Source organism: Chenopodium album, chromosome 10, assembly GCF_948465745.1.
Source record: "Chenopodium album chromosome 10, dcCheAlbu1.1, whole genome shotgun sequence".
Taxonomy (NCBI): Eukaryota; Viridiplantae; Streptophyta; class Magnoliopsida; order Caryophyllales; family Amaranthaceae; genus Chenopodium; species Chenopodium album.
The window spans coordinates 56,814,671-56,825,810 of NC_137843.1; the positions used below are offsets into that span (position 1 = coordinate 56,814,671).

At 35.6% G+C, this 11,140-nt stretch overlaps 1 protein-coding gene and 1 non-coding gene across 2 annotated transcripts; one reads left to right on the top strand and one right to left on the bottom strand.

Annotated features, from left to right (window-relative positions):
* The first annotated feature begins 1,579 nt into the window (after positions 1 to 1,579).
* On the top strand, positions 1,580 to 10,638 carry LOC145562640 (bifunctional aspartokinase/homoserine dehydrogenase 1, chloroplastic-like). The gene is made up of 18 exons (XM_081622991.1): positions 1,580 to 1,826; positions 2,564 to 2,631; positions 2,760 to 3,134; positions 3,591 to 3,679; positions 3,811 to 4,114; positions 4,204 to 4,256; positions 4,456 to 4,664; positions 4,757 to 4,844; positions 5,072 to 5,185; positions 5,293 to 5,391; positions 5,548 to 5,742; positions 5,866 to 5,948; positions 7,112 to 7,337; positions 7,740 to 7,885; positions 8,053 to 8,188; positions 9,074 to 9,157; positions 10,040 to 10,132; positions 10,266 to 10,638. The coding sequence occupies exons 1-18, from the start codon at positions 1,672 to 1,674 to the stop codon at positions 10,509 to 10,511; spliced, it is 2,763 nt and encodes a 920-aa protein (XP_081479117.1). The 5' UTR covers positions 1,580 to 1,671; the 3' UTR covers positions 10,512 to 10,638.
* A 414-nt stretch (positions 10,639 to 11,052) lies between these two features.
* TRNAM-CAU (transfer RNA methionine (anticodon CAU)) lies at positions 11,053 to 11,140 on the bottom strand. Its single transcript is given in 2 exon segments — positions 11,053 to 11,088; positions 11,103 to 11,140. It is a non-coding gene; the product is annotated as a tRNA-Met (tRNA).

Genomic DNA, 11,140 nt, shown 5'->3' on the forward strand with positions numbered 1-11,140 from the left:
TATCTTCTAGTTTCATCATAATCTTCTTGGATGTTATCGTCCACTCCTCTTAGTATATCTCATGTTTAGTAACATAGGTCTTTATTTCATATAACGCCTTAAGTGAGAACAGACGAAGTGCTGCATTGCAAGAGCTGGAGATACTTTGATTAGTCTCGACTTTCTTGAGATATCTTGCTGATCATAACTACAAGGGTGGTGGAAAATTAATAAATATAAACCGATGTATTATAACTATAGATTTTATGATTTAATCCCCATACCTAGGGAGTGACTAGAGACCTTGATATAATAGTATCCAACATTGTATGGAGTATTCATGTTCAACCATCAGCGAGGATGACTAAAGGTCGATGCTCACTCTAGCCGTGGCTCGTGGTTTCGTGCGCCGTTGAACTCGAGCTTGGACTTCTAATGAAGATGCTTGTAAACCATTTTTTTTTTAATCCTTTTTTAAATTGGTATGCTCTTCCTCCCTTAAAACACAAGCACTGTTGTTTTTTTTTTTTTTTTTTTTTTTTTTTTTGAATATCTTTTTTCCTATACTCTAGTGGTTATTGTCGACTTTTAACTACTAATTTTGGTTTATTTATTTACTACGGAGTATAATGCTTTTTTTTATAAATATTTTATTTTCATTATAAACCTCTATTCTCTGGCTATATTGGAGAGTTTTCCTATTAATTTTGGGTTATATTTATTCATAATTTGAGTTTTATCTATTGCCTTATGAAAGTTGGATTAATGTTTTTTTTAATTATGCAGGATGAATTGATTTGTTGATGAGGATTTATGCGATGTAGCGACATAGGTCAATTCTAGTTCTGCAATCAATTGAATCAAATTTCGTTCAATTTCAAAATTATATTGAAAGACTCCCTGTAGAAGATGTATCAAGCAACGATGTGAAAGAGGGTATTAAACAATGCTAGACCTCATTGACAACAGCCGTGGTTTTGCTTAACTAGAACATATTTGATCCAACAAAGTTTGTATTTGCTAGTTTTGATTTCTCTTGTAAATGTAGCATGACTTTTTAATTAATATATTAGTTTTATTTTCAAACAAATACGTATTGATACCGAGTATGAGTATGCAAACTTAATTGATACAAGTAAAGGTTTTGGGTTTGTATTGATTTTTAAAAAACATAGCTCATGCAAGACTTGATCCACTTATCTCATCATGTCAACATGTCCTTTTAAAAATTTATAAAATTTTTGGTAAATAGATCAAAAGTAAATGACCCAACTTATAGATAATCCCGTCAGCACATCGAAATCATACTAAATTTTTTAGAAATAATATCCATGCACGGTTTATGGCCAACCAATATGCCTCTCATACATTCATATCGTGCCAGGATTATGGTGGGCTTTAATCTAGTCAAACTATTTTTGTGCTAATCCAACTCACTTCATGCCCAACTCTAATACGGACAAGTAGTTATTAAACTCACTTGATGCCCCTTAACTCCATCGAATAGCTTCTACCGCACCAAATTGGTCCACCTTGACTCCTTTCCATAACTATATTACAAAGTACTCTCGTATCATAAATCAATTAAGAGTATTAATAAGTGAGTGTTGATTTGTTGGCCACCATCAATCAGAAATCAGAAACACAGAAAAACGCAGCCGTCTAAAACCCCAAACCCACCAACACTCAGTTATGGTGGTTTCTTCCTCGATATCTCCAGTTTCCTCCTCTAATGGCGTCTTCTCCAACACATTGTCTCGCTCCGATATCAACCTCTCCAGATTCTCTCTTCCTTCTTCTACTCGTCCTTCTCTTTTCTCTCTCCTCCACCCTTCTCCTCTCTCCAGGTTCTTTCATTTCTTCTCCGCCTTTTTTCTTTTGGTTTTCTGTACTTTGATTTTGATTTTGATCTTGATTTGAATTTTGTGTTCTTAAATTATGTTTGGGTGCTTAATTTGTTGAATTTTTATTGTTTTTGAGCTTGTTTTTTATGAATTGAATTATTTGATTAATTAATTAATTAAATGAGTGATAAAAGTTGATTTTGGAATGCCTAATTTGGTGGTGGAATCTGCTTTTTGCTTGATAATGTATGAATATTCTGTTAAACAACAGATATTCTGTTGTCAGATATTTTGCGATTTACCAATATAATGCTGTTTTTATTGTTATTTATACTTTCTGTAGTTTGACATTGACGTTTTAATCAAGTGAAATTGAACATTTTTTTTTTCTAAATAGAACAGTATGATTCAGAAGAATTTAGAATGGAGATGTTAAACGACGTTAATTTGTTTATGGACTCGGTAAATTTATTGATTTTCCATGGATTAAAGAGTAATGCCTTGTTCAATTAGCAGGATTTTACAAATTGGATTTGCTAAATTGAAATGGTTTTGAATGTACTGATTCTACTTTTGTTGATTGATTAAGACTAATTTTTGCTGAAGATGATTTTTACCGTTTTTAAAGGGTTTAATTGTTGTTAGGATGGCCTGGCATATTCAAACTCTGGACTCTATGAAATCCGAGCTCTTGAAAATGTGCTTAGTGATTATGTTCTGATGATTTTCGTGTATTTCAGAAAGACTTTGGTATCACAATGGGGAAAGCGGTGGCAATATCCTGGTTTCGTCCATGCTTCTACCAAAGGTTAATCACGTTCCTTAGTAGTATAGTAGTAATAGACTAATAGTTGCAGTAATGAACTAGTTTACTATAAGTAACTTGGCAAGATGATGTGCAACTTTCTTATTGGTGTTACTCATACATTGTTGCAGCTGCTTCTTTAGAGGCTGTGGTTGAAAAAGTTGTGTTGCCTAAAGGTGACATGTGGTCTGTTCATAAATTTGGCGGGACTTGTGTTGGATGCCCCGACAGAATAAAGAGTGTTGCAGAAATAGTTGTGAAAGACGTATCTGAGAGGAAGTTGGTGGTTGTATCTGCCATGTCGAAGGTGACTGACATGATGTATGACTTAATCAAGAGGGCACAATCACAGGATGAGTCATTTCTGTCTGCGTTGGATGCTGTTTTAGAGAAACATACATCAACAGCAAAAGATATGTTGGAGGGAGATGACCTTCTTAGCTTCTTATCAAGGCTTCATGATGATATAAATAATCTTAAAGCAATGCTTCGTGCAATATACATAGGTATGAGTGAATCTTTTAGTTTTTAGGCTTTCTTGCATATATATGGTGAAAAGTCTAGAAACTGCACCAATGTCTTTTACGCAGGTGATCATGTTTTTCACAGGATTTCTCGTTACTCATGTCAGCATTCTCACTTGTTAGTTTTATGTGCTGTTTCTTGCATTTCAAAATTGGTACGACATATTGGACCCATATAACCAACAAAAGTGGTATTCTTCCCATTTCATGTGTTATATGGTTGTACACTTGTGCAGCATTTCTGCAAGAACTCGTCGAAGCTCTTCTATTGGTGATACAATGTTTGTGATTGTAGTTAAATTTAAGTATGATGTTTTTTGAGTTTGACAGTGCACTTGCCTTTCATCAACTAAAATACATTTGATTTTAGATGATACTCTATATGCAAAATCTTATAAGCCTAAATATCTGATTCTTCATCTCTACGTTCTTTTACAGCTGGTCATGCCACAGAATCATTCACTGATTTTGTCGTTGGATATGGAGAGTTGTGGTCTGCACAGATGCTATCACTTGTCATTAAACAGGTTTTTCTCATTTTTTTTTTTGAAAGAAAAACAGGTTTTTCTCAGTGTTATTCTTTGTTTAGATAATTATTAATTATGTGTTTATTATTTTAATTCCAACCTTTTCTCTGGTTCCATTTCTCAATGCACAGAAAGGATACGATTGTACATGGATGGATACCAGGGATGTCCTTGTTGTAAATCCAACTAGTTCTAATCAAGTTGATCCAGATTTTCCCGAATCTGAAAGAAGACTTGACAAATGGTTTTCCGATAACCCATCAAGTATCATTATAGCAACTGGCTTTATAGCCACGACCCCTGATAACATTCCAACTACCCTTAAGAGGGATGGAAGTGACTTTTCTGCGGCTATAATGGGTGCTCTTTTAAGAGCTGGTCAAGTTACAATCTGGACAGATGTTGATGGTGTTTACAGTGCTGATCCGAGAAAAGGTCTGCACTTGCTCAACTTAAATTTCTTCATTTTTCTGGGTCTCATCCTACCCACAATGCTCTCATGGTTGATATCAATTTATTTGCAGTGAGTGAAGCTGTGATACTCCACACATTGTCTTATCAAGAAGCTTGGGAGATGGTAAGGTTTTTAACTCATTAATTTTTTTACTTGCTTGTAAAATTTTGTGGTATAATAACAAAATTTGTGGCTTTTCTTTTCTTGAAGCTTTACAATGGAATAATAGATACATATTTGACTCTTATTGAAAGAGCGATTGTCATTACCTAAACATCCTTGCCTCCTTGGTATTTAAATTGTTAATTTGATTTGCCTGCAGTCATACTTTGGGGCTAATGTATTACATCCTCGGACAATCATTCCTGTGATGCGATATGACATTCCAATTGTAATAAGAAATGTATTCAACCTAGCAGCTCCTGGAACTAAGATATGTCGTCCTTCTGCTGACGAGAATGGCGAGCATCTGCAATCTCCCGTTAAAGGGTTTGCAACAATAGATAATCTGGCCCTTGTAAATGTTGAGGGGTAAGATAATATTTGTCAATATGGCCTATCTCTGTCCTTTTGTTTTGTTACTGTTCCCAATTAACTTGGACAATCAAATTTGTGCTTGACAGTACTGGTATGGCTGGTGTTCCTGGTACTGCTAGTGCCATTTTCAGTACTGTGAAGGATGTAGGGGCTAATGTTATCATGATCTCTCAGGTACTTGGCCTTTGTTCTTTCTCTCCTCTCTAGGAATTTGAGAGGTTCAGTTTTTTATTTATTTTTATTTATTTTTTTTTTTTTTAAAATATGTTTTGGTCTTGGACAAACATTGTCATTATCTCTTAGGCTCCTTCTAGCTTATTACTTATTACGGACTAGTGAGTAGTGAGATTTGGAGGCTAGAAACTGAATGTGCTAGGTTCTCATGTTTATATATAATGCAGGCAAGTAGTGAACATTCGGTGTGCTTTGCTGTCCCTGAGAAGGAAGTAAACTCCGTGGCTGAAGCTCTACGGTCTCGATTTAATCGAGCTTTAGATGCTGGACGTCTCTCTCAGGTTCCTCATTTGCTGTTTTAGTCATGTTTGCAACATGCATGTCTGACAATTGTTTTGGTGGCTTGTTGCTCATAATGCTATTTCTAAACTAGTGGAGCTCTTCTCAGGTTGCTATTATCCCAAATTGCAGCATTTTGGCAACAGTTGGGCAGAAAATGGCCAGTACACCCGGAGTCAGTGCCACTCTTTTTAACGCACTTGCAAAGGTTAGCAAATGCTAGTAATTTGTATATGAATGTTTACTTACTATTCTTATCTTTTGGTTCTATCATTGAGGCTTTCATATTTTTTTTGTCTTCTTCCTTATTTGTTTTTAACATATATTGTGTAAAATTATTGTGATTAACTTGAATGTAATGCAGGCCAATATTAATATTCGTGCTATAGCACAAGGCTGTTCTGAATACAACATTACTGTGGTAGTCAAAAGGGATGATTGTATTAAAGCTCTGAGAGCTGTTCATTCCAGATTCTATCTCTCAAGGACGACACTTTCCATGGGAATCATTGGGCCAGGATTAATTGGGGCAACTCTGCTTGACCAACTTCGTGATCAGGTGAATTAATGTGAACACTTGCAAATTTTGTCTTCCCTTTCTGTAATCCTTTTTGTAAGATTCAAATTTGAAATTAGATGGAATTTCACTCTAGAATGTGGTTGTGATTGATATATGTCACAGACAGCTGAATTAAAGGAGAAGTTTAACATTGATTTGCGTGTTATGGGAATCACAAGCTCAAAGAAAATGCTTCTTTCTGATTCGTAAGTTTTTAATCTAATAAATCCCATTTCAATATTGGAATCTCATTCAATACTTTCACTTCATCTTATGGTGGTTGAAATGATGGTTTCTTTGTACTTGTTTTTAAATTTCTGTTGAACCATAGGCAATAGTCCCTTTTAATTTTTTTTTTTGTACTCCGTTTTAGTATGGCCGCGAGAGGGGGGGGGGGTTGGTTTGGGTACTTGGGTGGGTCCAGGAGTTTCTATTCTGTGTAGCATGTGTAGACATTTTTCTTATCATGAGATGTAGTCACTTGTTTGTTCTATTTGTGTGTGTGTATGCGCCTGCGTGATTACTTGCGTGTGTGTCTGTGCATGCTCACCCTCCCAGCCCAACAACCCTGATGTGGGCCTTGCGAATTGTTACATGATCCATATTACATTGGTAAACTTGTGGCCTATATTGACAACAATAGATGCAATTCAATTTCTTTGTTCTGCTGTGGTTGCTGTCTGGATTTTTCTGATACCATATGCGACACCATAGTAGTTAAATTAAACTTACTACTATCACTACTTACTCCGATCCAAATTATAAGTTGTTTTAGCTGATAATATTGCGTTGTAATATTTGTAAACAAATTGACATATATTGAAAATATGTCAACTTATGCATCTATACTTAATTCAATTCAATTTTTTAGTGTTGTTATAACACATCACTATGAGTCATTTTTTTAATTTTTTTTTAAAAAGGTGCTACTTTACAATTCCAATTCAAATTTTGCTAAATTAAACAAATTTGTTAATATGTGTGAAGATTTCTAAAATAACTTAAATTATGGATCTGATAGGGTATTGACTTAACATGGTCCTTTTATCCATTTTGTGGAACTGTTCGTATAACAAGCTATTGCATCCAGGCAAGGTTAATAGGAATTGCAAGCTTATTTTAAATTGAGGGTTGGGACTATCTGAGATATGATGTTTTTTAACTAGTATTTTTCCAAGGTTCTGGAATTTTGATGTTAGAGTTAGTTGGATGGAAGGACATACAGTGAATGCACGTCATATCTTCTGAATGACATTGTCTTTTCGTTGAGCCATTAAGTTTGCCCGTACCCTGTTTCAACCATGTGACTGTTTTTCTTGTTGTTAAGAACCTTACAAGTTTCTATTTCTATCTTCTTTCTCCATTGTAGGGGTATTGACTTGTCTAAATGGAAGGAGCAGCAAAGTGAGCAAGGGCAAACTGCTGACATGCAGAAATTTGTTCAGCATGTTCATGGGAATCATTTTATCCCAAACACTGTGTTAGTCGATTGTACGGCTGACTCTTATATCGCAAGCCATTATTATGATTGGTTGCGTAAAGGAATTCATATCATTACTCCCAATAAGAAAGCAAATTCTGGACCTCTTGATCAGGTAAAGATTTTCCTGTAGCTATTGTGCTGAATGGCCTTTTTAATGTCACTTTTGGGTATCGTGATTGAGGATTTGAGGGTGTACTTGGTTGACTGTTCATTTTCTCGTGCACATCTGTTTCTGTAAAATCTTTTCCCCCTCATCTTGTTCCTTTACTTGTTTTATATAGCTTTTTGGTGAAGATTGCCTTAAATGATTTTGGTTGCCTGGTTTATCATAATATATAGTGTAACATAATCAGGCAGTTTTTTCGTCCAACAGATTATGTTTTTCTTTATTACATTGCTTTTGGTTATTCTTTGCAAATTCATCTTAATCAATTTACAATATTAAATAAATCATTTGTACAAACTGTAGTACTTGAATACTTGGCTAATAGCCTGTTTTGTATAATCAATGTAGTATTTGAAGCTGAGATCTCTGCAACGACAATCATATACACATTACTTTTATGAAGCTACAGTTGGTGCGGGTCTTCCGATAATCAGTACTTTAAGAGGTCTTCTTGAAACCGGCGATAAAATATTGAGCATTGAGGGTATATTCAGGTAAGCACTCGTGGTTCAACTGTTAGGAATCTTAGGATCGATACTTCTTTATTGTTCTATGCACCCCTGTACCTCACAAAGCGCTTACGCTGCAAAAACAAGATTGAAGCTATCTCTTTATGCTCATTTTAGAGTCTGTTTCTTGATTTTCATTACTTTCATTGCAGTGGAACTTTAAGCTACATATTCAATAAGTTCAAAGGTGGAAGAAAATTCAGTGAGGTGGTGACTGAGGCAAAACAAGCTGGTTATACAGAGCCTGATCCTAGGGATGACCTCTCTGGAACAGATGTTGCTAGAAAGGTAAACACTAGTAATGTGAACATAGTAAAACAAACCAGGCTACATACTGATCCACGGCTTCAAATTGCTGATGTATGCTGCTAATTCTGATTATTAATCAGTGAATGATTTATCTGAGCTAAATAATTTGGTATGTTAATTGAGGGGATCCACCAAAATTTGGGATCTCGTATATATCAGAAATGGGGCTTATGCTGCAAAAAAAAACAAGCCCCCTTGCTTATGTCTCTCTTCTTTTTGGAAGCTATATGACAAGTTCCAATAAAGGGTAATTAATTGTGTACTGGAAATCCTTGCATGGTTCAAACTTCAACGTGTCAACTGTTCTAAGCCTTCCTGATTCCTCTCAGATGACAAGATAGCAGCTGCTTGACCAACTTAGTAACTAGGAAGCATGGAAACTTCTGACACCTGAGGTTTCCCCATTTCTGTATCCCCTTCGATATGGCCCTTTGATTCTTTGAAGCTCAGAAATGGCTGGGAGTCTGGACTTGAGGGGTTTTCCCGTTAATAAAACGCCTTTGTTTCTGTGACATGAGCTGTTTCCGAGCTAAATGGAGAAAATAAACTTTTCATAATTATAATGTGATACTGAAACTTGTTATATCCATCCTTTTGAGATATAAAGTTGCTGCGCTGTAGGCCTGTACCTGATTTATCTTCGTGATTGGTGACATATCATGGGATTGATCTCTTCAGCATCTGAAAGGGTTACGAATGTAATACTATTGTAAATTTGTGTCTAACTGAAATAAATCACTGTTTGTAAGGATCAACATGCTTAGGTTGGGTTATAGGGGAAGTCAAGTTATAATTTTGCATACAAGCTCTTCCTGCTGTTATAAGCTCAGCAGTTTGTTTTCTTACAGAGGCTTTATGTGGCAGGTTATAATTCTTGCAAGAGAATGTGGAATGAAGCTTGAACTTTCGGATATACCTCCTGAAAGCCTTGTTCCAGAACCATTAAGAGTAAGTATCAACTTTTTATTAGGCTATTGTTGGGCAATTGGCTGGGTGGAATTCCAGGAGAAGTCATTGAGCTTTTATTATTTATAGTATTTCTTTTCCTGGTTTGTTTGTAAAAGAGAGACTGTTATATCTTTAGGCACCTGACAGGCTGAAAATAATATCCTCAATGGTTGAATGATTAACCTTGAAGCACAATGCCCAACCTTTCTCCTCTCTCACCCTTCATCTCCTTCTCCTCCCCCTTGCAATCCTTTCCGATTTTGAAGTCTATGAGCTGATTTCTATATTTCCTCCAAATTTTAGATGCATCACTTTTAAATTTACTTTTTGGAGATGTGAGATAAAAGAAAGAGATGTGATACAAGAGAGATAGAGAGTGTTTATTAACTAAAAAAGAAAGTGATGCATCTAAAAAAAAGGGAGTTTATTAAAAATTAAAACTCATTTTATATACTTCCTCCGTTCTTTTTTTATTGCACCATGAGGGGTTTCACGCTTGCCAATGCATTACTTTAATTATTAATATCTTCAATTATACTTTTGTTAAAATTATAAAAAATTGATATTTAAAAAGTAGATTTCGAGACAAATCTAACTAGATCCCACATGACTATATTTTTCCTAATGGATAAATCACAAATGATGGTCTAAAAAGATTAAGTGAATAGTGTAAAAGTACTTATGGTGCAATAAAAGAAAAACAGAGGAAGTATTAAGCTAGAACCCAACCCTGCTTAAGAGTCAACTTGCAGCTCTGCTTGGAAACAGTGGGGTGGTTCGGGGAGGAGGTGTGTGTGGGGGCGGGGGGTGGGTGGGTTTGTATGTACCGGGTGGAGAGCATGTTTTAGCTGAATATGGTCTAACACCTGTATATCTCTTCAGGCTATTGAATCAGCCGAGGAATTCATGCAGCAGCTTCCTCACTTCGATGAAGACTGGGCTAAGAAATTGCAAGCTGCTGATGATGCAGGAGAGGTGAGTATTCATAGTTTTCATACTTTATTAATTATGAATACAAAATTTTTAAGTTTATTCATATGAATTTTAGTTCTCACTCTTGCTTTGTTCACATTTTATATTTGCTGAAATTTGGAATTCATGTGTAAAGGTTCTAAGATACGTGGGAGTGGTGGATGTGGCCAACGAAAAGGGACTTGTGAAGTTGAAAAGCTACAAGAAAGATCACCCTTTTGCTCAGCTCTCAGGGTCAGATAATATCATCTTATTTACCACTGAGCGGTACAAGGAGCAGCCTCTCATTGTTCGAGGCCCTGGTGCTGGAGCCGAGGTTACAGCTGGTGGAGTATTCAGTGACATTTTGCGCTTGGCCTCTTACCTTGGTGCTCCTTCATAATTGCCTATATACTTAGTAGATTAGTTAGATTGTTGTTTAGTTTGTAGCCTTGTGTTTCATTATCTGCTTCTTTACTCACCTTCTCGAAAGGTCCAGTTTCCTTTTTTTTTTTTTTTTTTTTTTTTTTTTTTTTTTTTTGTGTTGTTAAAACTGTAGACTTATGTTGGATTTGCATGTATTCAACTTGTAACCTATTTATCAACAATAAAGAAGTATTAGGCTTGCCAGTTTTTGACAATATTTTCACTAGTATATTTTTTTAAAAGGCACTTGTAGGAAGATAATCGTTTCATTTTCATAAAATTTATGATTGAAGACTTGAAGTTGACAAACTATGACCAAAAAAAGTACTATGATGAATGATATATTCTGTATGTGATATGTCTATACATCAAAAGGGCCACTTTTTCATACCATATATGATAATAAAGTTAAAGATTTGGAAAACTCGAAATGCTGGGAAAAGGAGTGCTAAAGCTGCCTAAAAAGTGAAAACAACTGCGTAGTATGTGAGACAAATGTTAAACAAGAAAAAAAAATATGGGGTGAGAGAGGCTCGAACTCTCGACCTCAGGATTACTCAACGATAGCTATGAGACCTACGCGCTAGCCAACTGCGCCACCACCCC